General features: G+C 39.8%; 3 protein-coding genes across 5 annotated transcripts in view; 1 reads left to right on the forward strand and 2 right to left on the reverse strand.

Annotated features, from left to right (window-relative positions):
* Window positions 1-3,020: 3,020 nt before the first annotated feature.
* Window positions 3,021-5,139, forward strand: LOC148073865 (uncharacterized). The gene is made up of 3 exons (XM_087797809.1): window positions 3,021-3,311; window positions 3,732-3,832; window positions 3,898-5,139. Exons 1-3 carry the CDS (start codon window positions 3,119-3,121, stop codon window positions 4,315-4,317), a joined length of 714 nt encoding a protein of 237 aa, XP_087653935.1. The 5' UTR covers window positions 3,021-3,118; the 3' UTR covers window positions 4,318-5,139.
* A 2,117-nt stretch (window positions 5,140-7,256) lies between these two features.
* On the reverse strand, window positions 7,257-12,006 carry tigara (TP53 induced glycolysis regulatory phosphatase a). Of its 2 annotated transcripts, none has more exons than XM_087797522.1 (6): window positions 11,924-12,006; window positions 10,799-10,836; window positions 9,412-9,533; window positions 9,264-9,341; window positions 9,077-9,187; window positions 7,257-7,726 (listed from the first exon to the last, which is right to left on the reverse strand). In XM_087797522.1, exons 1-6 carry the CDS (start codon window positions 11,959-11,961, stop codon window positions 7,358-7,360), a joined length of 756 nt encoding a protein of 251 aa, XP_087653648.1. In that variant the 5' UTR covers window positions 11,962-12,006; the 3' UTR covers window positions 7,257-7,357. The 2 variants fall into 2 exon arrangements, with proteins under 2 accessions (XP_087653648.1, XP_087653649.1); XM_087797523.1 differs by lacking the exon at window positions 7,257-7,726 and adding an exon at window positions 8,865-9,001.
* A 1,187-nt stretch (window positions 12,007-13,193) lies between these two features.
* Window positions 13,194-26,691, reverse strand: part of ccnd2a (cyclin D2, a) — a 111,143-nt gene continuing 97,645 nt past the window's right edge. For both annotated transcript variants that reach the window (XM_087796842.1, XM_087796841.1), the window contains 2 exons: window positions 22,557-22,705; window positions 13,194-16,899 (listed from right to left, as the gene is read on the reverse strand). In XM_087796842.1, coding sequence (XP_087652968.1) covers window positions 16,726-16,899; window positions 22,557-22,705 — 323 coding nt within the window. In that variant the 3' untranslated portion in view covers window positions 13,194-16,725. The remainder of the gene's footprint in view (window positions 16,900-22,556; window positions 22,706-26,691) is intronic.

A 26,691-nucleotide genomic window follows, 5' to 3' on the forward strand; every position in this document is an offset into this window, starting at 1 on the left:
AGAAAGGATGCGGATGATGCGGTCATCAAAAGCACTTATTCATGATGACTTATCTATTCGGGTTATTTGGCCACCCAACGTGTGCCTGTCTTTCAGTGTTGACATGTTTGTGATGATAACTAGATGATTTTTTTTTGCATGTTATTGTTGTTTTTATGAAGGAAGAGAGTGTTGTATGATGAAACAGGAGGAAGCGTGAAAATAAAATTTCTGAATTTTTTCACCTTCCCAAATTGGACTATGTTGGACAATCCAATGTTCTTGAAAGTGGTGTTGGTTCACAGGGAGGTTTGTGTGAATGTGACACGTGTGTGTGTCCCTGTGAGCCATTGTGTCTCTCAGCTTTCTATTCCTGTACTGAGGGACAAGTGCTTCCTCCGGTCCCCTCCTCTTTTGTAGACATATACCTCACCTTCTGCCTTAGTTCTGATTATTGAAATGATTGTACATTTGCAACATCTCCAATCATTGTTCCTGGATAATAAACAACAAAAAAAAGCGGATGGCGAAAAAGTAAAAACAATATATTTCAAATGGTTTTCCTTTTATTTTTGTACGTATGTGCTGTGCACAGCAGTCGATTGTATTCTTACCATGATAATAAAAGAGGTTTTATATAAACTGCTTTGATGCTTGGTTTCTAAGACGTTGAAAAAGTGCCTTCATGAGGTAAGAGTTAAACTTTAAGGCAGATAAGTAAGACAGGTTTTTGTATTTTTAGTTTCATTATTGAAAAAACTTAATAACAATCTTTGTTCAGGGATCCATCCTTTTTTATTTTCTTTTTGTGTGTATTTCTTGGTCCTTAAAGTAATTTGAAAGAATTGTGATAAAATAACAACATTAGTGCATCTCGCTTTTTATAACGACATGGCATAAATACACTCAATCTAGTTCCTAACCTTTTATCACACCATATTTTGAATCTTTCCCTTAACATTAAGGATCTTTACCCCCTTTTTTATTAGGCTTGTCAGTCCTTCACAACAGTCACTGTATATAATGTATGTATAATAATAGAATTGCTCGTCCCTACACTAATCACATCTGGAAAAAAAGGGGGAAAATGCAATGTTTTGGCGCCCTCCTATGGCAGGTATCTAAAAGTTCTCTTGGGGGTCATTTCGGAATAAAATTAGTGATATGTATCAAGAATATATATAAATATTTAATACACTTCAAACATAAAAAAAAGAAGTAATTTTAGATATGTAGCAAAATGTTGAGATTTAAAGCTTGACTAAATGTAGTAAATTTACTTAATTTACTCATTAACTAATTACTAAAAGTAATTTTGTTCCCCAGTGGCCCCATATCCTGGTCCCAGGACAGTACTGGTCCATGTGGTCAAGCAGTCCTTTGAGAAAAGTTAATAAAAAACAACAACAACAACAACCTTTAAACTACAGGTAAAATAAATGAAACACAAACTCTAGATGATTTGTTTTTTATATTTAGGGACAACTGATCTTACCCTCTTCTCTCTTAGTGAGGTACAACAAAGTCTCACCACTGAGCTTCATCACGACTTTATAGAGTGTACAGATAAAACACATGGATTCTTAAGCATGACTGCGTGACTTACATTAGAGGCTGTCAAGCCAAAAAAACAGGATAGAGAAAGAAAGGCCTTAGTATAATGGAAAACTAGTGATGGGTTGATCCGCCTTCATGAAGATGTCTTACAATTTTCAGAGTCCACTAGATGTCACTATCTGCTCTGTAATATATTGCTTTGAGCAGCTTTTCTATTGCATTTTATTTTAACTGCAGCTTTACTTGGAAAACTTGGTTAAAATAGAACAAAAAATGTACTGTAAGTTCACATAAAAAAACAAGCACAAGGTTAGGCCGAGTAAACAAAATGTATTGAAAAACAAACGAACGTGTTACTAATTATTGACAAATGTAGACAACATATTGATTTGTCAATTAGTGTTCCTTTGCACAGGAAATTGTTCCTTATTTACTTGTTCTTTCTAAAGGTAAACAGTTTGGAGTGGAAATGTACCAAAGCAAACTCAAGAATTGTACTTTGTGTAATGTTTTTTCATTAGAACTGATCTGATAAAATAGGTATCAAAAAAAGTATCTCAAGGAACTGGTATCAGTACTGCAATGGAAAATCTTCCATCGAGCCGTACATTTTTGTAGACCTTCGGGACAGGATTGTCTCGAGGAACAAGCCTGGGTAAGGTGAATGAAAAATGTCCTCTGTTTTGAAAGTTCCAATAAGTAAGTAAGTCAGTAAGTAATTAGTATTTATAGAGTGCTTTTTAAGACCAGGCTCACAAAGCGCTTAAACAATCAAAAAATACCCAATAAAATAAATACTTAAAAGGTCAAGATAACACTGAGACAATAAGCAAAATCTTCGCGGAAGTGGAAGTGGAAGAAGCTTGGAACCACTAAGACTCTGCTTAGAGCTGGCCGGCCCGTCTCAGCTGAGTGATCGGAAAAAAAGGAGGGCCTTAGTCACAGGGGTGACCAAAAACCCAATGGTCACTTTGTCAGAACCATCCTGAAGGACAATTGTCCAACCAGTCCAAATGAACCCTTAGTCATAGGTTTGCCAAAGATAGTTGTGCCAACTTATGGCGTCATATTAATAAAACTTGAATTTATTCATAATACATTTGCAAGAATTTTATCCATTTGGCAATAAGGCTGTAACATAACGAAATGTGGAAAAACTGAAGCGCTGTGAATACTTTCCAAATGCACTGTATGTGATATGAATAGTTTTACACTGACCTCATATGGGTCAGATAATCTCAGCCAAAGGTTCTACATGTGAAACAAAACAACTTTTTTAAAAAAGATGCCATTCTTTTCAGGTCGAGACAAACTGGATATCAGTCTTAATATGTGCAGGTATTTTCGCCAGCATTCCTTCATCATGAATATCCCAACCAGTTACAGCCTGCAGGGATGACACACAGGCCATCCTCTTCCAGGGAAAAATAGGCCCTCTGTGTGACCGTGGTAAATCAGTGAGCCGGTTTATCAACCCCCTTGTTTAAATAGTCGGGTTGGACTTTCTCCTCACCCAGTAGCTGCCTTTCCAACCCACCCTCAGCCCGCCGGAGATCCAGGAATCTCCGCATCGCTAGCGATCATGCGGCCGGCTGCCTTCTCCCTTTTCCTTATCGTGGTCCACGTGTGCGTGCCGGGTGAATGTAAGCCGAGGATTCCTGATCCAGAGGAGCGGCTGAGGAACATCGGAGATGATCCCACATCAGGAGGCGTGAGACCATTTAGGACAGAATTGAACGGGTCAATAAAAAAGGGCTTTGACAGACAACCACTGGGTGAGTCCAATGTTTTGTTATTAATGAAACTTTTTACTCCTTAAACCTTTTTTTAAGCTATAAGAACAAATCACTTGTAAATAAATAAGATTGAGGTTAACTATGTGAATAATGGGTTGTAATAGCACCTAAATAAAGTGCACATTTATTACCACTATATATATATATATAAAAGATAAAAATAAGTTTAAAAAAATATGATCAAACAAGTTAAACTCTATTTTCTTTTTTTTTTTCTTTCCCTAAACTAAAGAAGATTGCGCCACAGTGGCATGATGTTGTGTTCTGTTGCGTGTGGCCAGTTAACCCACGTTGTAAACATGTGGTAAGACTGAGTGATGCCTCTGAGAAATTCCAAAGAAACAATGCAAATCATTTGCTAAACTAAAGTATGATTCATGTCCTTCCCTCTCATTACAGTAATCGTGCCGGTCAGACGGGACACGGGCGACCTCGTGTCAATATTCAGTTTAGAAAAAGGGTTTGTGTGTATGGACTCGGACGGGCTGCTGTACAACTCGGTGAGTATTGATCGATGAGAAACAATCCAGAGTTCATCTAATATCCTCTTTTTCTTGCTACGTAGAGACAAAACTACAAAGACGATTGCCTTTATCAACGCATCTGGTCGGACCCCAGTGAGTTTTTTTACTCTCTAAGTTCCGGTCGACTGTTCAGACCCGAGGGAACCACACGACAGGTTGGACAAAAGGCGTCGCCGAAAGCTCCCTCGACGGTTCTACGAAAGCTGCTCGGCGCTCTGACAAAACGAAAAAGGCGGAGTAGTAAAGTGAACCCGTCTGACCCCTTAAGTACAGAGCCGGATCCTCAGGATCCAGACATGGATCCACCAGTTAAGGACCAGGCTGGATCCATGTCTAAAGAGACCCTCCCTTCCTGCGATGACCCCCTTAAAGTCCTCCAGCCTAGTGTGCCGGGGAGTCCTGTCAAAACAAACCGACAGACCGAGCACAACCCCACTGAGAGACCGGATTATCAGAATTAACAAGAACGGCAGATTCCTTACGTCAAGTCGATATCAAGCTTCACACACAAATAATTTGACAATGAAAAAAACATGGTCTTTTTAACTCTGCTAATGGTACCAATCTGTTGCAAATATTAGATTAGCAAACCTCAGAATCTTTACTATACACCTGAAAAACAGCACCTAATGTTTGAAGGTCCAGGAATCTAAACTTCAAACTTATGTCTTGATCAATTAAATAAAAACCTAAACTGCAGACTGTTTTATCACCTTAAAACTCATACGTTACAAAAAAGATCTAAAGATAATGTATTTTTCAAGAAAAGAAAAGGTGTTTAAAAAGATCCATGGTGTTCTAATTCAAGCAATCTTCACAGATGAAATGTATTTAAATAGAAACTTTGTGAGTGTAAGAAAAAGACTGATAAAATATGATGTAAAAAGAAAAAGGGTTGACACAATACAATGCTGAGGAGGGGTGTTATGTCACATCCTCTTCAAAAAGCCGATGCAGTCTTTGACAGTCATGAGTCGACCTGCGTCCCGCTGTCCTTTAACCTCCTTTGTCGGTTAAATTTTTAACTACGGGCCATATGTGGCAATGTTTGTGTTGTATATGTGTGAACTGTGTGAATAGCGTGGGCGTCATTTGTTCACCAAATGGACCAATGGTACGCCAGGAGCCATTATTTGTCAGGTGCTGGACACCAGCAGGCACAAGGAACAACAAACATGTATATTTATTGACGAGAGAAAATTCTTACAGAAAATATGTTTTATTATTTATATATTTGATATTGTGTTGTTTCACAGGTGAATAATAAAATGCTATTATTGTGAGTCACTTTTGTCTCTGATTTCAGTTTTGACTTATCATGCGGGAATCTCAATAAAATGTTATCTTCTCTTGTATGGAGGCTTGTAAGGGACACAAGCTACTAGTGATGAAGCTTCATTAAGCAGTGTCATGTTGTTTAGAGGTCAGTAGGTGGCGCCATCAGTTTAAAAATGATGTTTCATTAGAACAGTTGTTCAAAGCAAAGGAAAATAGGGCAGAGACCGCCAGCTTCATCAGACCATCACTACAATCTACACATATTGGGCTTTTCAACAAAAGCGGTGCCATTTCCCATTTATTTATTTATTTTTATTCATCAGCCACAACATTTTTTCATAAAGACATAAATATAACATTTTTGTGCAATTTGTCGTGGAGCACAGGAATTCCCCGGAACAGACAAGATGGACTCCATCTGAGACATAACAGATACATTTATTTCCAAAGATTCAAGGTTTTTCAGTCCGAAAATACACGCTTAATTTGGAAATGAAAATTATAGACTCGCATTCAAGTTGGAAACGTATTGAATTTTCAAACCATATCGTACAAGTGTTACAGGTTAATTTCACTTCAGAGTGACTGTAGCTATCATTGACTAGCTAATCTACGAAGTATATTGTGTTTTTTCACATTTTTCTTTACTTTAAATAACAGTTTAAAAAAAGATAAACCCTAAACCTTTCCCTTTTTAGTTATACAGATCCTTCCTGACAACCAAAAAGACAGAATAAATCATATCAAATTGTGTCTGACTTATCTTTTTGAGTCCTTGTCCCAGCGAGGGTTTGAGTGATGCCATTTTCTGTCTGTAATATCCCTTTAAAAAAAAAAAACACACTTTTACAGACTCGCTTTTATGTAATGTTGGCCTTTTAACCCTTAACTGAGTTCATCAATGGGCTTTTACTCTCCTTTATTTTCAGTGTTTTTATCATTTTATTTAATAATCTTTTCCTAGAAACTGGAACGTGTGTCGTTTTATCTAGTTTGATGACTGTGCTGTTTTAATGTATTGTCATTTTTAAATGTAGTTGTTTGCTTTTATGTAAAGCACTTTCTAACTACGGTTTAAAAAGTGCCATATAAATACAATTATTATTATTATAATTAAAGAAACGGTGACTTCATAACTGTTAAAAAAAAATTAAATAGAAAATCACAATGTTTATGCAAAAATAAACCATAAGCGGAAGTACCGAGGATAACTTTATTGATGAAAACGATGAACATTTGGGAGGATTATGGATTGACATGTGAGGTGAATTGACAATCCTTTGCATTTACTGATTCTTTTAAATATATTTCAACACAATTCTGAGGGCTCGTGAAATAGGAACAGATTTTATCTTTGACAACTACAGTTTAATACATTATTTGTTGTCGTAAATCAATTGCTAAAAGTAAACAGGGAGTTTATCTACCCTGTTTCAACAGACACAATAATGCAAAAAGAAAAAGGGCCTAAAACACCTTAACTTTGACATACTGTTCTGCCTCAGTGACTCCCTGCAACTAAGCAGTTGAAATACAGTTCAGATCAATTAAATTTAATGGCAGACAGAGGCTCTAAAACACCTTAGAGTACAAAAGTTGATACCATCACTTTCTTAAATATGTCCCTTTTCAGAGAAACTTTGAGATGTACAGTATTTTCCTTTGTTACCTTGTGTGTGAAGAAAAAACAGTTAAATAGTTTCATATAGTAACTATGTTTCAGAATAGACGTAAGAATACACAAACGATGATTTCAGTACGACAAACTATAACTGAGATGTTCTAGAAACAAAATAAATCCAGTTTTGATGATTGTTCGGTTTTGAACAGTTCTGTCCTTGTGGACCGGGTCGAGCTTAGTCACTCATTTTCTTGCACAGTCACTTCGTCGTGTCCGAGTGGGCCAAATATAGAAGCTAAAACCACAAGGACGGCACAAAAGCCGCCCACGGTGGATGTAATGAACAACCCGACAACGACAGTTGTGACGCTGAGCGATGCAACCGTGTCTCCGGGGTCAAATATCAAGGTGCTGCAAATAAAGACACACACGGCACAAAAAATGAAATCACTTCCTGTGTTAAGCTTGTTTTCTTTATTGAGAATGGATACAGAACATTTCATTGCATTTATATATATATATATATGTATATATATTTTTTTAATATATATATTATATATATATATTTATTTAAAACAACTTGCTGTATCGTAAAAGATCTTTCAATCATGTCCTGCCTTGTTGATGAACACACACTCTAACCCCATCACTCTCACACCGTCACCTTCTTTTCTCAGGGTTAAAATAAAGTGGCTAATGCCGGCGTTTGGGCATAAGGCAAACATCTTGGATTCATCTGCACCTTGTGGTAAAGTGCAGCCCAACTCCTGCACCAAATAGCGCACAGCCACACACAGGTACGCCCCATGGGAGACCACCAGGGCGTGGAGTGGAAGGTCACAGAACGCGATCCCTTCCCCTCTGACGGTTTGTTGTAGAGCAGAAGAACAGCCGTCATTCAACTCTGGTTGAAGGTCAGACCCGATTTTCTGGAGCATTTCCCCCCAAAATCGCTTAAATCGCAGCTTAACCTGAACAGAGCAAAGACGTATTCAAGTTGCGTGCGTCAATGGTGTCACAGAGAGATGAGGATGAACATGCAAACACATGCGCTCCAGTCTCATCTTGATGCAACAACCTGTCACCGAGGGAGTTGGAAGGAGGTGTGTCGCGCTCTCCGATTTGCACGCGTCAATTCTATCTTGGTATATATGCATCGTCATCATCATGTGGCCCCGAGTTAACTTCCAAGCCAGGATCTGGATAAATACTGACGAGGCCAGCTCTCAAATAGAACATCCGTACTTCCGTGGCCCAACCCTTGCATGCTGACACACACACACACACACACACACACACACACACACACACACACACACACACACACACACACACACACACACACACACACACACACACACACACACACACACACACACACACACACACACACACACACACACACTTGTGACAAACTACATAGTTATGTGACAGAAGACGCCTACTTGCTCATAGTAGAGATTAAAAACGTTTAATACGGACACAAGATAGTTCTACAGCCATAAGGCGAGCTCCAATAATAGTTCCCATGATTCATATGGATAAAGAAAGGTTCTTTTCAATCATTATTCTCAGCAAATATATTAACACTGATATATCGCAACAAAAACTATTGATATTCAACAACATTGTATCAATGTTTTTGTTGTTTTATTTATTTTTCATCGTTTTTTATGGCATATGTGTCAATAGTGTGTAAAAAAAATTAATAATTTTAGTTACAACTAATATGCAAATTACTACTGCGTTGTAAATATTTTAGTTTTCTGCATCTAAAGGAACAAATAAATCCCGCGACATACCAGCGATGACTGAGGACAAGAGGATACGGTTGTCTCCAGAAGCCATTAAAGCTGATGTTTGCACACATTTTTGTGTCCCTGAGCAAGACACCTTTCCCTGATTTCTCCCGAGGGTTGAGCTGGAGCGCTGCGTCGCAGCCTACTCCCATCAATGTGTGATTGTGTGTGTGAATGGGTGAATGTGTAACTTGGTGTAAAGTGCTGTGGCTGCTTAATAAGCATAGAAAACCATTTACAATATTACCATTTATATTTTGTTTTGAAAACAAATGAAAGCAGTTACGACTTTGTCAAGAGTCATGTGGTCTGTAAAATCTTCAACACCAGAGTAAAGTACTCGACAATACTACAAATATATCCTTGTTTCTGCAGTACTGCAATATATTGTGTCGCGCCCCTGTATCATGAAATGCATTGTATCACCAGGTTGCCGATACACACCCCCTATATAAAAAAGTCTCACTCTTCAAACGGCAATTTTCATTCAAAGCTCAGCACAAGCTTTCATGGAGCACATACCTGATCCTGAGTCTCTCCTTCAGGAGGAGTGAAGCCTGGAAACACCTGACCGGCTGCTGCAGCCATGGCTTTGACCGCATGCATGGGTCCTCCTTCTGCTACCCCAAAGCTCTGAGGGAAACAAGTAGATAACCAAGCAAGTAAGAATATTTTTATTACACAAATGTAGAATTAGATGTAGACTTACAATCTCCTTCAGCGACGGATCACACACCAATTGTAAACCAGAACAACTGCTGTTGACGTTTGTTATCGCTTCTGCTGTCTGGAAGCGATATTAGGTTTATTATTTAAAAATCACATTATTTATCTACTTCAGAAGCAAGTCTTTATACCTCTTTGGCACGAAGCATGTCGCTGACAAACACGTGACTGAAGTGGACGTGCTTTATGAACTCTCCAGCAGCATTAGCCTGCTGCAGACCGATATCTGACAGCGGCAAGTCAATGCTTTGACCTGAAAGATAAGTAGGAGCAGATAGATGAGAGAGTATGACAAGCTCCACCAAATCAAGCAGTGCTACTTTTAATACATCGTAGATAAATACACACTTATCGGGTTGGCATCAAAGACACAGTGTTTAACTTCTTAAATTGAAAAAAAAAACTAAAACGTATAGTAAGTAAGTAAGTAAGTAAGTAAGTAATATTTATTTATATAGCGCTTTTCTAGACCAGGGTCACAAAGCGCTTAAACAATCAAAACAATACTCAAAAAAGTATATACTTTAAAGATCAAGATAATACTGAGAACAACACAGGAGTTCCAGAAAATCAAGGAAAAGCCTGAACAAATAGAAACGTCTTAAGATGTTTCTTAAAGGAGTCAGTAGATCCATCAAGCGCAAAGAGAGAGGAAGATCGTTCCAAAGCTTAGGAGCAACAGCCTGAAAAGATTTCTTTCCTCTGGTCCTGAGCCGTGTGCGTGGAACCATAAGTAGATTCTGATCCACAGACCTCAGAGCCCGAGCTGGGGTGTAAGGCTGGATCAGATCAGTGATGTAAGGAGGAGCCTGACAATGAATAGCTCTGAAAGTAAGAACCAGAATTTTAAAGTTGATCCTGAAAGAAACTGGAAGCCAGTGAAGAGTTTTAAGGATTGGAGAAATGTGAGTTCTTCTACTAGAGCGGGTTAGAATTCTTGCTGCAGAGTTCTGAAGACTTCTTTGCAGAGAGATCTTCTTCTTTAGAGAAGGAACCCTGTGGTGTTCCATAAGGTTCTGTTTTGGGCCCTGTTTTATTTTATATTTACTTATAGCCCTTAACCTTTTTCTCTGTAGAGAATATAGTTTATTGAGGAAATAAATGACATGGTGGCAAATATGATAATTAACAATCAAGAAGCTTAATGTAAAAAGTACTGACTATGAGTATAATCTTATGTAACCTGGTATGGATTAAATTCCTTTGATTTTATTCTTTGGTTATTATATTTATTCTGTTTTATATGTTTACATCATGTTTTCCTGTAAGACAATGTACGAATGTTTCAGGAATTAAGTGCAATATTGGAACTCAATTATTGCAATATCTTAGCAAATATAGCAATTAAAGTAAGCAAGCTTTATTTGTACAGTGCCTTTCACGGACCGGACGCACTAAGCGCTTACACAACAAAACAATACTCAGTTTAAAATACAAATTCAAAAGCTTTAGAAGGCCAAGAAAACACAGTGACTAACACAACAACCCCAAGACACGTTCAATAATTAAAAATATTACCTTGAAGCAGGCCATCTTTGTTGTATTGCGTTTCTCCACTGCAAGAAAACAATACAAAACTATTATATTGGTGATTATTTTATGTGATAGAATTGTATGTTGTCCTTTAACATTTTCAGTTTTAAGCAGAATAAAATGTTTCCCCAATGTACATTCTCAAAAATAATACTTAATAAAATAACTTACCTCACCGTTATAACTTCTATCAACAAACGAGCAACTAGAAAGATTGCATTTCCAGAAGAGAATGCAGTGTGAATGCTGGCTGTAGCTGTAGCTGTGCAGTAGTAGTATTGGTAGTAGAAGTAGTCGTGTAAGTGTTAGTGGAATTAGTAGTTGAAGTAGAAGAAGTGGAATTAGTTGTAAAGGTAGAAGTAGTAGAAAAGTAAAATTAGTAGTAGAATTAGTAGCAAAAGTATAAGTAGTAGTAGTATTAGTAGTAGAAGTAGTAGTGGAAGTAGTAGTAGAATTTGTCGTAAAAGTATAAGTAGTAGGTCAAACTGGAAGGAGTTGGATATGAGTTGAAGATTTTTCCCATTGAAATGAATGGGGTAGAAGAAGAGGAATCAAAGAAAGAGTGGAAAAGTTAAAAGAAAGCTAGAACATAGCCTGCATTTCGGAAACAAGCTGTTTTGATAAAAGCTTGAATGGTTCAAATCAGATAAAATTTGTGGGAGGAGAAGCGGCACAAAGTTTAGGTCAGAAGAAAACATGATCTCAATTGTGTGAATGCTTCCCAGCATTCACACAATAACATTAGTGAATATTAGCGTAGGGGGTAAAAGAAAGTGCAATGGTGACCCCCGGTGGCCAAACAGTTACACTACAGGTAAACTATTATATCAACCATGACTATTTCTGCTTCAAACGTTGTGACAAGAGTTTTCACGAATTAGTTCCTACGTTTAATGCGAATGTAAGTATTAAAAGGGTGTTTAAAAAAATACATTCAGGGAAAGTAAAAGCCTCGTCGATGCTAAGAAGTGACAACAGACTAGTAGCAGCTAATTCAGCTAACTCAGGCTAACATGACGTCAACCAACTTAAGAGTAAACTAACATTAACTAAAACACTGAAAGAAAACTGCAGATACTTTAAGTTTAAAACACTGTCGGCTGTACTTACTGCCGCACGAGTGTGAGTCCACACATGAAGGTTGTCATGTCGAACCAAACTTAGACCAACATTTTAATATGCGCCTCAGAAACCTCCGGCGGCTCTATACAGAGACTTATGGTAACAAAACCAAGCGATATATCTTTAATTTGAACTTGTATTTTTATTTTTATTTTTAATAATACAATTTAAGTCTAAAAATGTCAATAACAAACTTTGTCAAAATATAAACTATTATTATTGTTTTTATTTTAATTAGTTTACTTGCAGTGAAACTGTGGTTGTGTGGAGGTTATCGTTTTAAAATTGTATATATTATTTCGAATTATTTCTTAATGATAATTAACTCCTTCATTTATATTTTAAAAGCGTTACCGCTAATTGTTTAATTGTTTTTTCAATGTAAAATATAAATAATTAAACTATTTTTTTCTTATATTCACTTTATGTGACACTCAATAGAAAATAAGGATTCACGCCAAAGGTAGGAAAAACAGTTGCTCTTCATATGTGTCTTACTTGATTGTGTAAAATGAAAATTTCAAAGCTTAAAAACATAATTTGTTTTTGAAAAATGGCTTCTATTTGATTATATCCAGACACAGATGAAGGCTCTGTCGGTTTTGCTGTATATATTTATTGTTTAACTTTAAATGTTTCTTATGTGTTATCTCTACTTAATATTTTAAAGATACTGCTAGTTTATTACTCAATTATACATTTGTAATGCACTGCTGCTTATTGTTATTTATTTATTTTTATTAAATATAAAATATGAATAACAAAACTTTTTCTTTCCGCTCAAATTCTTGGCAGAGGTAAGAAAATATTGTTTGTGCTTCATATGAGCTTAGAACCTGTTTCTTAGAATCTACGAAATATATATGTTGGCTAAAACAAAGAATATATTTAATATATTTATCTCATGTTTCTTTTGATTTCAATTTTTCCAGTCAACTCATATTATTTCCCATTATTATATACTTTTTTTTTAACCAATTTCTTAATTCAAATACTACTATCTTTAATGTAAATTTAAGATGTCACTATTCAAAGCCGATAGTCCAGCAGTATATATTTTTTGTTTTAACTCATCTTTTAATTTAACTATTATATTTATGATGTTGAATAGTTTCTAAATGGCAGTGAATTCTTACATTACAAATTAAAAATACGTTGATTATCTTTTCTTTGTTATGCCGTTATATGCAGTACGACCTAATTTCCACGTTTCCATTTTACAGGAAGTTGTAAACAATTGCACACAGTGTGGGAAAAATCTGATGTGGTGTCACACCCCTTAAAGCAGACGTTTATTGAACAGAGGTTGTGCAACAGAAAATTTGAGGTACACAAAATGAGTGGAGGGCTGGCAGAGCTGGTGGCAACTCAAAAAGGGGGGAAATGCTTGAAGATATCCAAGAATTCATGGTGACAGGTGCAGCTCAACCCTTCGTGTGGTGTCAGATAAACAACCCATTTTGACATTTTTCTCACATACATCGCATCATGGGAAAGTTCTTTCTCTCTCAGAAGTCCCACCAGAAAATTTAAATAAAAACCTTCACCCCCAACCGCCCTCCAGGATAGTCCGAGAAGAAGCCTTGCACGGTTTGTTTTCCTGCTTTCTTTACCTCCCCCACTTGTCTTTTTTTTTTCACCGAAGGCTCCTTTACTGCAGAGGTATAGCTGATGAGTTGTATTTGTACGTGTGCTTGATCCAGTAAACCTGAGGTATAGAGAAATACCACTAATGCAGAATGTGACTGGGAATAAAAGAGCAAAGTAGATACAAAATGTGGGGAGGGGGACATGCTATCTAAGCAAACTGTACAAAGAACATTTCCAGTCGAATACTCATTTCATGTTCTTCTATCACATCTACTTCTTTTTTTTTCTGAATGTATCTCTTAAGCAGTAAAATAATTATATTATAATACAAACGTTTATAAAATAGCAGCACACTTAAGTGACACATCACAACTATTTTTTTTTTGTATAAATGGAACAAATTCTTAGCTTTTAGCAGCGCAAAAAAATTCAACAATAAAAATACATTTAATCTTGATGTCTTCACACCTCCTCCCGTGTCCTCGCTTCACTTTGGAATACAGTATCTCTAAATCTTAGAAAGACCCCTTTTTGCGGTTTCTGGTCACCCCCCGTTTAAATATGTCAAACACAAATTGGAAATGTGGTCAAAATATATAACACATGCAACAAATGCATTGCAGAGGAAAAAAAAAATAAACACAAACATGGAATTTGGGAGCGAGCTTACATCCAGCAAACAGAGGCAACGACAAAAATGAAGGGGACACGAAAACTGTCAAAATGGCAAAAAAAAATCAAAATCATGTCACCTAGTTGCCTTCAGCTTGACAATATCACATACATTTGTTTTGTTTTCCCGGTAACTCAGGCACAGCTGTAAGAATGGTGTGTGTCCGTGGTTCCCGCCTCGATGTCCGTCCCCTTCACCGATGATTGGCAGCAGCATAGCTCAGACATGTATTGACTGACGGATCATTACTTTTTGCAAATTCAAGCCAGCACCGATTAAAAAAAAAACGAACCTGCAGCACATATCACTAAGGGTGGTTTTGAACGAAAGTTGTTTCTCTTTTTTCCAATTTATAAAAAAAAACAAAAAAAACCTAATCGATCGGAACATGTGCAAATATCGGATGTTAGCGCCACCCTTCCTTGTAGTTCACCCTCGTGTGACCCATATCTCTGGCTGTGATGCAGATAAATAGAACGAAAAAAAAAAAAAATTCAAGTAAAAAAAATAATTCTTGACGATGGTTAAGGAAACAGAGCAGAACCCCACGGATCGTTGAGCGTCAGCGGTTCCGAATTCCTGTACCCACCATTTTTTTTTTCTTTCTGCTTCCTGTCCAACTAAATGGGAATGTTTGTCTTTTTGATTGGAATGTTCTCTTCTCAAGTTGTGGAAAAGCTTTTTTTTTTTTTTTAAGGGTATAACTGATGATTGGGAAACCAGCCCTACAAAGTAAACCAAAGAAAATGGCGAAGAAGGAAAAAAGAAAACATCTAATCACCGCCAACAAACATCCAATGTTATAATTGTAATCATCTCCTGGGGAGCATGTTCTCAAAGTGCTTTTCCATTGAAGTCAAACAGGGCAGCCGAATAAAAAAAAATAAAAATAAAACCCAATGTGGGACTCCGAATGCATTGACAGTATTTTATCAGCTTTAACTTTTCGTAAAAATTGCCCTCAAAAAAGGTTCTTCCTGACATGATCCGGCAGCGTACAGTTCCTCTTGAAACCAGAACATCCAGGAAAACCTCAACTTTTGCCTCATCCTGCTCTCTACTCATCTACGGTCTCCTTGTCCACAAAGGGTAGGTGACCAAGGACGACGCCACCTCTCTATTGGACAATCCGATCATGACCCCGTATATATAGTCATAGAAAAACCTCTCGGTGGAGGATTTTCTATTGCATCAGAGGAGCCTCCTCTTCTTCTTCACCTCTCTGGACACCCACTTATCCAAAACGCCTCACTTCCTACAATGGAGTCGACGTTCCATTTGGAAAAACCAGACTTTTTTTCTCGAGCAAAAAGGTCCCTCTTCGCACCCCTCGCTCTATCCTCACGGCGTGTCCTTTAAAAAAAAAAAAAAAACCCCGACACGACTAAGCATTAAACTGCTTTAAAAAAGAGAGACTCTCGACTGCTCTCGCCTCGTCTCGGCGAGCAGCAGCGTCGCTCACGCCATCCCACATCCGCTCTCGTACAACACTGCAAGTAATCCCGTTCTCTCCTCTCCCGACTTTGAAGACTTGAAACAGTCCCGTCACAACGTAGAAAACACCGCACTTGTAACACCGAATATATCAATGGCAGCAATAAACCCTTCACACGAGCTCTGACCTCCGGGTGATAAAAAAAAAAGAAAAAAAAAGGGGGGGGGTTTCAAAGAGGCGTTCACTTCCTCTTCCGTGTCTCAATGGAGTTTATTGCTGGTCATCACTGGACACGCTGGACAAAAAAAAAAAAAACGCCGACGTCCTGTTATACAGCAGGACATGTAGCTCTGTCTTTAAAACGCAACGTCTTGTTGCTCAAGTGCCTCGCGCTCAAGAGTTTTCACTGCTAATCTACATAGAGGATCTCATGTGGTATTCCGATCGCTCACACAAACACACAAACACACACACACACTCGATAGGTAGAGGCACACTGTGCCCACAAACTGACTCACACAAGCAGCCTGACAAATGGAGCTTATTGATCTACTCAAATCCAATAATAAAAAAAAAAAAGAAGAAATAATTACTAAAAACTATTAATAATTATTATAATATCCTCCCTGGAATTTGACTGTTAGCACACCGCTCTCCGTCACATTCTCAGTCCTCTCTCAGACCAGTAATAGAGTGATAGTACAAAGACTCAGCAACAGCCTCGACGTCAAGCTAGAGTGAGTATAACTTAAAAGATCGTACAATACAATCAATGGCAGACTGCAAATATGATTGGTTTCCCTTCTGAATATCCACAGAGGTTTCTTTTTCATTCTAATTTTCGTTGTGTATTAGAGAAAAATATCTATCTTTAAAGGGCAGGAGTTTTGAAGAACAGAGAATCTACGAATAAAAAACTAGCAAGCATTGTTCTTTTTTCTCATCAAGGGCTTGTGTTTTTATCTTTTTTTCTTCTTTTGTTCTTTTTTTCGGCTTTTGAGAAAGTTGAAGGTTTTTTTGTTTTTTTTTCATTGTTCCTTTTTTTTTCTTTTTCTTCCGTAAATCCTGTGTGCAAGGGCGCCCTCTGCTGGTTCACAAGTTGACATCACGGACGTCTGTCGGGGTGGAGGACTGGTCCAGCTCGTCCAGGCCTTTACTGCTGGGCCCGCGTTGCGTCTGCTGCTGCTGCTGGTGCTGCTGTCGACTCTCTCGCAGGCTGCTGACCAACACGCGCTCGATCTGCTCCTGGCATTCTTTCAGGACGTCCTGACGGGAAAAACACAAGATGGCGGCGGTTAGTGCTGCGGTCCTTGGAACATATGTTTACGACAAATAAAATGATGCGATAATGTTGACATCCTGATGGCGGCCGGTTTTGAGTCCTTCCTGTTTCAGCAGGATGCTAGCAAAACAACATTGTATGCTGATCAACAAACATAATAGTGAGTGCACGAATGCTCCTTCCCAGGTGCAAAACAAATAGACTCAGGGACTCATTCATTCCTCGGGCTATTAAATTGTACAATTCTGAGTTTGGGGGCAGGAGTGGAGTAAAAGTATCATGATGTTCTGTTCTATGTTAGTCTTTGTATCCTTTTTCTTTGTTATTTTTCTTTGATCTATGTTCTTTATCTTTAGACTTAGATTGTATCATCTTGTTCTGCCTTAATTTATCTTTGTTCTTGTTTTTATTTTATTTTGATTATTTTTTATGAAAAATTGCTGTATTTGCTGTGGATAATTTGGAGAAAAAGACCCATTTTCATCAATAAAGTTCTACCTAAACTACCTATAAGATTCAATATCCCCCCAAAAAATGATTGCACTTCTCAATTGATTTAGATGAGTTTCGTAAATTCATAGTACAATCATAGTAGCTTTTTGTCGTAATAATCCATCAAAATAATTCACACAAAAAAACAAAATCACTATCACTTTTTGTATCACTAAAATGTTGTTTTTTTTTTTGTCAAATTAAAAAATACTTCAGCAAACAGGAAGTGCGAGAAAATTCACAACGCAAAGTTAGCAATAGTACAACCGCTAGCTATTTGTGATGGGTTGATGAAGCTTCATGAAGCAGTGTCATATTGTTTAGAGGTCAGTAGGGGGCACCATCAGTTTAAAAATGATGTAATGTTTCATTAGAACAGCTGTTCAAAACAAAGGAAAATAGGGCAGAGAACGCCATCTAGTGGACTCTGAGTATAATTACACTGCTTCATGAAGCTTCATCAGACCATCACAACTCAAAACCAATGTTATATAATCTGGCTTTAGAAAAGAAAACGCGAACAAGCCGGTTCTTAATCAAGATGACAACAACATGCTATTAGCTGGATTATCTTGGCGGCTTTGTCAAGACTTAAAAAGTCTACATTTGGTCAGAAAAATGTAATATTCTGGCCAAAACCACAGCCCAGAATTATCCATAGAAGCGTATGTGTGTCAATAAATTCCCCTAACATGGGGTACCATTCACCCTAGAGTGCATGGATTAGCGAAGACCACATCCATGTCTTACATTAAAGCGCCTGATTCTTCTTCTGTCGAGCCAGACACGTTGTTAAGTTACAGCAAAGTCCGTCTGTTTCTTTTACTGGAACCCCCATTGTAAGTGCGTCGGGGGTCAAATGACCACCGTCTTTTGTTGCAGCTCAAGACAAGGAGAGATCTCCCGACATTCCATCGGCTTGATTGCTGCTCACATGGCCGCACACTCACGGGCCCGGCACAGAAACCACCGGGTCACCAAAGTCCCGCCCGCCCCGACGTCCAAAAAAACAAAAGCCGCCTTGACGACGGCGCTCGAGAACACAGTTAGTGCTAAAGCTATGTTAATAACATCCACCTCCTGTGGGAACACAAAGGTGGTGCTATTTTAACGAGAGCCAGTCCTGGTGCCTGCCTGCAGGGGATCAACGCGGCACCGGCTCGGTTTTGCCTTTCACCATCAAAGGCCGCCGCCGCAATCCGAGAATCCACCTGGGAGAGAAATCTCTCGACAGGGCCGAGCTCCCATATCCTCCCCTGATGCATGGTTGACAGAGGGGACAGCAGGATGCAGGAGGTGAGAGCAGCTAACCAGGGTAATTAGGGGGGGAGGCGGGCGAGGGGGCCGACAGGGAAAATTGCTTGCACCTTAGCACACGTTTTAAAGAACAGCTTTGACTTTGTTTAAAGTGAAAAAATGTTGGCTGGTGTATACTGCACTCTGCTGGCTGAGACCGGTAATACATAAACAGATGCCTTTCACAGGTAATACAAGTGAAAAGTAAGTAAGTCATTTATATTTATATAGCGCTTTTCCAGACCAGGGTCACAAAGTGCTTAAATAATCAAAACAATATTCAATAAAGTATATACTTTAAAAGTCAAAATAACAATGAGAAAAGATTCACTTTGGATTAAATAAATTCTGCATTTACTTTTAAAATAATTACAGAATCCTCCTTCACCACCAACTTACTTCCACTTTCACATTGACATTAATTTATTTAGTCATTTTGTTGGGGTTTAAACTGGTAAAACAAACCACAATATAGACTTTTAACCATTGTGTTAAGGCAACATAAGGGTTCTCGTGTGTCAAAACTCTAGAATTGTGTTTTTGTGATTCCATAAAATTCTATAAAAAACCCAGATGGATGACATTTTTTTCATGCATCTTTGTCGGAGCCAAGGTCCAAAGCAAGTTTCCATTCCATTTAATATAATCTAGTTTCTGTTTTGGATTTTTTTCATTAGTGTCGTATAATGATAGTGATCTTTAAACACAACTATCCGGCTCTTCAGGAAAATTTGCAAGAAAAGAACAACATTTTTTAGTGATTTGAATGAGGTCATCCACAGTTTCACGGGTCATAATCGTTAAAACCTATTCACTGCTGTCGCCACCCGAGGAATGATTCTTCAAGCTCTGACGTGGAGGAAACCCAACCAGCGTCTGACTCTTAATCTTCACAAGGCATCAGACGCAACATGTGTGCGGTCGTGCACGCGCAAAATACATTCCCACTAACATGTGCCATGTTGGTCATAAACCCCTGAAATCCTGTGAGAAACTTAAGTGAAACACCGAACATGTAAAGGAACTGCCTGCATCTCACCACAAAAATGCATGCTTTAACTTCTAAAAAGACATTCTCTGCCGTCTCTACTGTTGAGAGCGGCAATTTGACATCTTTTGCCAAGCCCATGAGTTTTATTTGAGAAACTTTAATGACTTCAATGTGTGACTACTGGAAACATCCATACGCTTTTCAAAGCGGCTCTTTTTTGCAGGCCAGCGGCAGTTTATGTGTCGACCATGGGAGGGACATTTTGTCACCAAAGGCATCTTTAAAAAAAGGGAACTTTATAGTTGATTTGTTGTGTTTCGCTAACATTTGAGACTCTATTTTTACAGCAGGCTTAAAAAATAGATGCAAAGTAAATAAACTGCATATCAGACGGTCTGACCTAATCTAAATGCCCTACATAAACTTTTACAAATATAATTTAACATTTTTTAGCGTTTGAAATATTGTTGATAGCAATTACTTTCTCCATAATGTCCTCCTGTGTTGGTGCAGAAGCTAGTTAGCATCTTAGCTTAGTTAGCCTAGTCTAGGTCCAAGTGACACACTTAACTTTCTCTTGTCATTCCAATCATAACAATCCTGCCTCTCTTGACAATTCAAAACAGGCTTTTTCGTCCCTGGCTGCCCTTTGCCACACTTGCGATGAGAGGAAGTCTTACAGACAGACAAAACCAAAAGGAAGAAATGTGTGAAGCCGTGGAATGTGCTTTAACTGCTGACTGAACCACACTAGACGAGCATTAGCGACTCTGGGAGGGCCCGGCGGTCAGGGAGCCGCGGCAAACACACACTGACGACACACATTATGTATCTCGGGGAATCTTTAAAATTTCCGGAGGCCAGCGCTGGAAATAAGGAGTCGACACATGACTTGAATTTTGAAGTTACAATTCAAAATGTGACCTTTTCTTCTACATCCCGACACACACTGAGAAACACATGAGTTCCACTTCTCTAATAAGCAGATCTTTGTAGCATGCAATCCCATTACTCTGCAAAACACGAAACTGACAATTTGGCAAGGGCGGAAATCTCTGTCGCAAAAATAGGCTCGAAGATATAAAGCTGTGGGAAACAAAAAAAGTGAATTAAAAATATGGCGTAGCTGAAATGAAATACGGGAAGTGGTGGTCGCCATTAAATAAGTTCTCTTAGGCCTACTTCCTGTTTTGGCCATTGAGAAATAAAATGCTCTGAGCTCTTCTGAAACTTCAGTTTGTCCCCTTAAAGGCCACATCAGGTGTAAGCGAGACTGCGCGCATTCCTCATGTTTCTCATGCTGGTGACTCGGTCCCACCGCAATTCCACTGGAAAACCTCATATTTCTGGATACCACAGATGCCATCAGTGAGCCAGGGGGTGGTGTTGCCCATGATGCTGTTGGCAGCGGCGGCAGAGCTTGGCCAAAACTTGTTTTCCGTTCACAGTTTGCCCCAATCTGTTTCTAAACTACCATCTTGCTGAGCCCGAACACCGCCGGCCAAATCCAAAATACAGTAAGTTGTGTGTACACATTTGGACTCTTGCTGAAACCACCACCTTGATGCCTGCAGTCTACAAGACGGTTTAGGTGGCCCCTGGGTGTTGGATTGACGTATGAGGTACTTCATGTTTTCAAGCGGAAAAAAAAAGCAGTCGGGTTTATGCAAAACTATCACAGTTGCAATTTCCCCTTTTTGTGCACGTGAACGAATCCACGTGTGTCTTTCCTTTTATTCTCTGAGTGTTTTATTAAAGTGCTGCTTGTTCTTGTGCGTTCGATAACCCTAAAGACGGTAATAGAAAAGCCAGATATATGATGATTTAGGAGCGATGCCCTCGTCTATGCCTCTGTGTTTACTGCGAGCCATGGCTTGTCTGAATCCAGGAATGCAAAAAAAAGGGGTTGATCGCAGATACACGGAGCAACTAAATTCCCTCCAGTCTCAAAACCCTGCAGTCTAAACACAACCGAGGTCCTGTGCTGTGGAGGCAAGCTATTTGTTTTTCCTCCGCTGCCAAGCGAGACTTCACACAGCTCGCACCAGAGGGAGCCATGGTTTCCAGCAGTGATGCATTATGGACCGTAGCAGACGAGAGAGGACCGATTGTCGTGAGGGATGCACCCACGTTTCCTTCGGGGTGCCCTACACTTTGGTAATGGATCTCGGAGAGATGAGGGGTGGCGTGACACCATGTCGTCTCTCAAATAACGTGCGGCCATATTGATGCAAAAATACCCATCTTTTTTTGTGAAACTCAATTTTAATCCATCACTTTTTAGATATTTATATATTTAAGTGTATATAAGGCTGCTTAAGACCTTGGCTCCCGCATGGTTTTGAGTGATGACCTTGACTGTGATTTCACCCAAAGAAACAGTGTCATTTTGGATAGCATTCGGGATGGGCATGAATGTAAACTTCTATTCAAGACATTGTATTTCACAGAAAGCTGATGACATCACTCAAATCTTTGGCAGGAGCCTAGGTCACAAGCAAGGAAGTTCCCATGTGATAGCAGTAGTTGTAAGTTTGGGTCCATTGAGCTTATCGTGCCCATTGAGTAGCACAAAACAGATAAAAAACTGAATGAAATTCTAAACTGGATCGCAATAGAATAAAAACCTTTATACAGTAGAGATAACTTTGCATCACGAATGGTCCCAATAGTGTTGATTTTTTACAACGTAAAAGTGATTTTTTACAACATAACTTTACTCTGAGTTTCACGTGACCACCAAACTGCTTTGCAACAGAGGGTAAGACACAGTGTTTTCATATGGCTGAAGTACTCTAAGACTTTTTGAAGATTTCATTACATTAAATCGTATGTATCGGGCCTTTAACGATTGGAACTCACCACTTCGGTGTTTGTGATTTTGGCCAGCAGGTCCGTCAGATTGTCCCCCCACTGCGAATGGTCGGCAGAATCCAGCTGCAGGCCGCAGATCGCCGCGCCGACACTTCCCGTGGCAATCATGGATGGAGGGTACATGGCGAAGCTGAAATCTGAAATCGAAAAAATAAATTCTTTTTTAATCCGTCTTCGACCCAAATGCAACAATAACAAGCGAAAGAACGTTTAAAACTGTTTATCGGACAATATAAAGTTGATAAACCAGAAATATCCTCAATAAACATCTGTTGCGTTTCCTTTTATTTTACAGATTCAATGAAAAGAGGCTGCGGACATTTAGCTCTAGACGATTTAATTTGGTAATCTAGCAGTAAGCTAATAAATAATCATTCCTTTGCAGCAGGTTTGATGGCAGCGCTCACTAATGACCAGGGGCCTGGATAATGAGGGTTCACTTGGCTTGTAAAGGAGCTGAAAAGCAACCACCCTCACCCACTACACACCCAGTCCCCTTCAACCCAGCCCGGCCCCTTTTCTTCCATCTCCTGAGTAAATCGTGTGCTCCCTGAAAAAAAAAAAAAGAAAAAACCCCATAGCGCTTGGAAAAGGAGGAATAAAGAGTCTCAGTGCTGCTGCCAATGCTCACTGCTGTAGGTCCTTTTTCCACGTGTGGTCACAGGCGTGCGTCTCAAAGACCAATAACCTTGTTAGCTCCCCTCACTGTCATTCATAATGCAAATGAGACAGCTTGTGAACGGGCCAGAAGCCCCAAAAGGCAAGGCAACTGGCATACAGAGAGGGAAGGACAGAGCGAGAGAGAAGGAGATTTCCCTTGACAAGCCGAGGCACACACAAGCACACGCTCTCTTTTTTTTTTCTATTCTCTTTTTATGTCTTGCTCAACTTCTACCTTTTCTTTTTTCGGCGGACAACACATGGCTGCCTTAGATGGGGCGAGTGAATGGCACACATGCCTGAGACTCTGTTGCTACAACAGGCAGCGGTTTGCCTTGGCCTCCCTCCTATCTTTTAGCATATTAATAGAGTGGCTGGACGGCCAGAGCGAGGGGAGGCAGGAGAGTGTGACTCCATTGTCCAGAGTCATCACCTCATTTCCCTCAATTGAGACGCAGCATCAATCCCATCTCCACTGATACCGATTCAGCGGCACCCCCCCTCCACCCCCCGACCGGACAAAGAATGCGACTGGAAGGCCGGACGGAGGGTCGGGGCAGGAGAGGAAGATGAAGAAGGAGGGACGGACAGGATGGCGACAGGGCAAAGAGGAGAAAAGAGGGGAGGATGGAGGGCGTGGTGGGAGGGAAGTGGGGGTAGACATCTCCGCTGCACATCACTCTCAAGTCTCTGTCCAAACCCTTGTGAGGTTTTGGGAGAAGAAAAGACTTGGCCTTTGGCGACCCTCACCTCCTGCCTCCCATCAAACCCCCCACAAGTATGCTTCTGTCTCTGGGCCACCTATGGGACGGAGCAGTGGGCAGTGTGACCATAGAAACAGCCTGGACATTAACATATTGCCATATTCAATTGCAAAGCAAACTGCGTGCGATGGCTGCGAAGGAGATCTTTCTTCCTTCTATTTTTTTTTTATTTTTTTTTTTTACTGGAATCAAAGAGGTGGACCCTTTGATAGCTGTAAAGCCCCCGCACTGCCTTTTTAACATGCACAGCCAGGCGCTTTCTCATCTTGTGTGCTCAGTGTTGACAAATAAATGAACTTATTATACACCCCTGTGTTAGCTGCTGGGCCGCTGCCAAAAGGGCGAATTTATTAAAGAATACCTTGAGCCAAAAGGAAAGAGCTCACAAAGCCCCCTGGCATTACATCACTTGCTGTAAGAGCAAAAGTTTCTACAGCGGGGACGCGGGACAAAGACATACATGGATTTACTGTATGTGTGCAGAGAGCGCCGGCTGACAAGTGAAGAGACGGACTCCTCGGAGACACAATGAACCCACGCCTGAATGCTTTTTGAGATTAAGATGCACGCACACACCCTGCCACCGGGTTTGTGAAAGGGGGCCGAGTGGTAGGCAGTGGGCAGCAAGCTGATTTTGTCACTCAATACAAGACAGTTCAGTGGCAGAAGGAGGACGAGCGCGTGCGGCCGAGGCGAGGCGACACTGTAGCCTGGTGGCTGCTGCATGCGGGGGAAAGAATGCCTTTATTTCAGGAGGAGCTCATTGATATTCATCTTAAGAATAAACAGTGAATGAGTGAAGAGCTCCCGGGTCTGACTCTTGACTCTCTACCCTAAAGCTTGAGCTCCGGGGTCTGCTCCGCTACAAGGGCTACTTCTTCTGGACGGCTGTGGTGCACAGTATACACATCAAACTGCAAAATTAATTAGTGGTGGAAAGTTGAACGGAGGCCAAATAGAAATGCCAGAAGCTCTTCTCCCCGCATTCTAAAAAACAGTCTCGTATTCTGTCCATGCAGCACTTGTTGACCTCCTTCTTTAAGGTAGCGGGACCCGATGCCCGCCGACCGATTAAGGCACAAAACAAACATCAGTTTCAGATCGCCCGTGTCGGCTTGTTTTAGTCCTCGAAAGGCAACACAACTCGTGGCGCTTTTCCACCGTCTTGTCTTAGCCCTACTTTGCTCGACTCTACCTGGTTTGTGTTGCCATTCTACCAGCATGGTACGTCAAAACAGATACTATCTTAAGTACCTGTTGGGCTCTCGTTACGAGCCTAGCTAGCATTACGTATATAAGTGCGACTCACTCATTCATAGAGTCAGCATCGCGACTCCCAACACATGAAACAAACTAGCCACTTTTAAAAAGCAATTTGAGAAGAAGTTACTGTATGTCGGTCTGAAAAGATTTTTGTTTTCGCACAAGCACACCATCGCCTCCAGATTTTGGGGCGTTATGCTATGATAGCCCCCCGTGAGTAGTTAGCAGAGCCCATGGAAACCGAATAGAGTGGAGCCAAGTCAAGTGGAGTAGAGCTGGAACTGTGTTGTGGAAAAGTGCATTGGTGGGCACCAGAATACTATCTAATATTATTTGAAAGAATGATAAAACTTTGTACCAAACTTACATTTTTTAGAATAGCATGAGATTTTTTGAATTCCCCAGGACAAACAATTTCTTGTCGTTTTAACAAAACATTAGGATCAGATTCTCATGAAATTAGAGCGTGGAGCTAAAATCATTCCCATAAATTGGTTTATTGAAATTGATATCATAAATGAGTATTATTGAATCAGAAGCTCTCCAGGACACCACTTGTCTTCTCTTTGCAAATTTTAATAAAACCTCTCGACAAACAGGACCACCCTCCCAAGAAAAACACATAAAATAAACAGGAATTCCGCGAGAAAAAGAAAAGCCTTGTGTAAAAAAACCTTCATTGTCTCTCTGAACATTCCACTACTTGTTCTTCTAGCCGTCAATTTGGAAACAAAAAACCCAGTGAGACCCGAAGTCACGCATGCGACACACTCTATAATCCATGATGATTTACAAGAAAACAAAATTCCTGATTAATTGAAGCATCCTGTTCCGTCATTCTCTTCTGTCTTTCACGTTTAGATTGACGGCCGGAGCTACAGACTTGAGATTCATCCGCTCTTGATTGTGTAGCTGGGGACTGGAAATTATACCATTATTTAATTTTGGATGAAACTGTGATATCGTCACAAACAATCTGCTTCCAATATCAACCAATCTTTTTTTTTTGGGAAGTGAAGGAAGTTTTTCGCATCCATGTGAGAATTCAGCAGATTTTTTTCTTCTGACTCGACCCATTCGGTCCCAACCTAAGGATATGCTACCGCATGATTCACTCCATGTTTGAAATATTCAGGGCCGAGAGTGACTTAAGCTACATCCTGTTGGATCTGTTACTGAAGCCACAGGACCGGACATGATTTCTCACATCAATGGGAGTCTAGAGATGATAATTTGCTGGAGGAGTCGGCTAATTTGTTCAGGTTGTGACTCAACAAACATGAATGGGGCTTTATGTAAATAAACACCAGTAAAGACCATTTCTCTGACCACATCTGAGATGAATCACGCATTTTTACGACAAGGAACTCTGCCTTAAGGAGACTTGAGGAGAAGGAAGGGAGATTTTCAGGGTACGGCTTACAACACTGCAGGGG

The sequence above is a fragment of the Callionymus lyra genome, chromosome 8 (assembly GCF_982586985.1).
Source record: "Callionymus lyra chromosome 8, fCalLyr1.hap1.1, whole genome shotgun sequence".
Classification (NCBI taxonomy): Eukaryota; Metazoa; Chordata; class Actinopteri; order Syngnathiformes; family Callionymidae; genus Callionymus; species Callionymus lyra.

What these genes read in the sequence shown, in the direction of transcription:
- tigara (XM_087797522.1), bottom strand. Translation starts at nt 11,961, where the DNA reads ATGACAACCTTCATGTGTGGACTCACACTCGTGCGGCA. An exon ending in GGACTCACACTCGTGCGGCA is followed by an intron (nt 10,837 to 11,923) that starts GTAAGTACAGCC and finishes GTTTTCTTGCAG; the next exon opens with TGGAGAAACGCAATACAACA. An exon ending in AAGGAGAGACTCAGGATCAG is followed by an intron (nt 7,727 to 9,076) that starts GTATGTGCTCCA and finishes TGCTCTGTTCAG; the next exon opens with GTTAAGCTGCGATTTAAGCG.
- LOC148073865 (XM_087797809.1), top strand. Translation starts at nt 3,119, where the DNA reads ATGCGGCCGGCTGCCTTCTCCCTTTTCCTTATCGTGGTCCACGTGTGC. An exon ending in CTTTGACAGACAACCACTGG is followed by an intron (nt 3,312 to 3,731) that starts GTGAGTCCAATG and finishes CTCTCATTACAG; the next exon opens with TAATCGTGCCGGTCAGACGG. An exon ending in ACGGGCTGCTGTACAACTCG is followed by an intron (nt 3,833 to 3,897) that starts GTGAGTATTGAT and finishes CTTGCTACGTAG; the next exon opens with AGACAAAACTACAAAGACGA.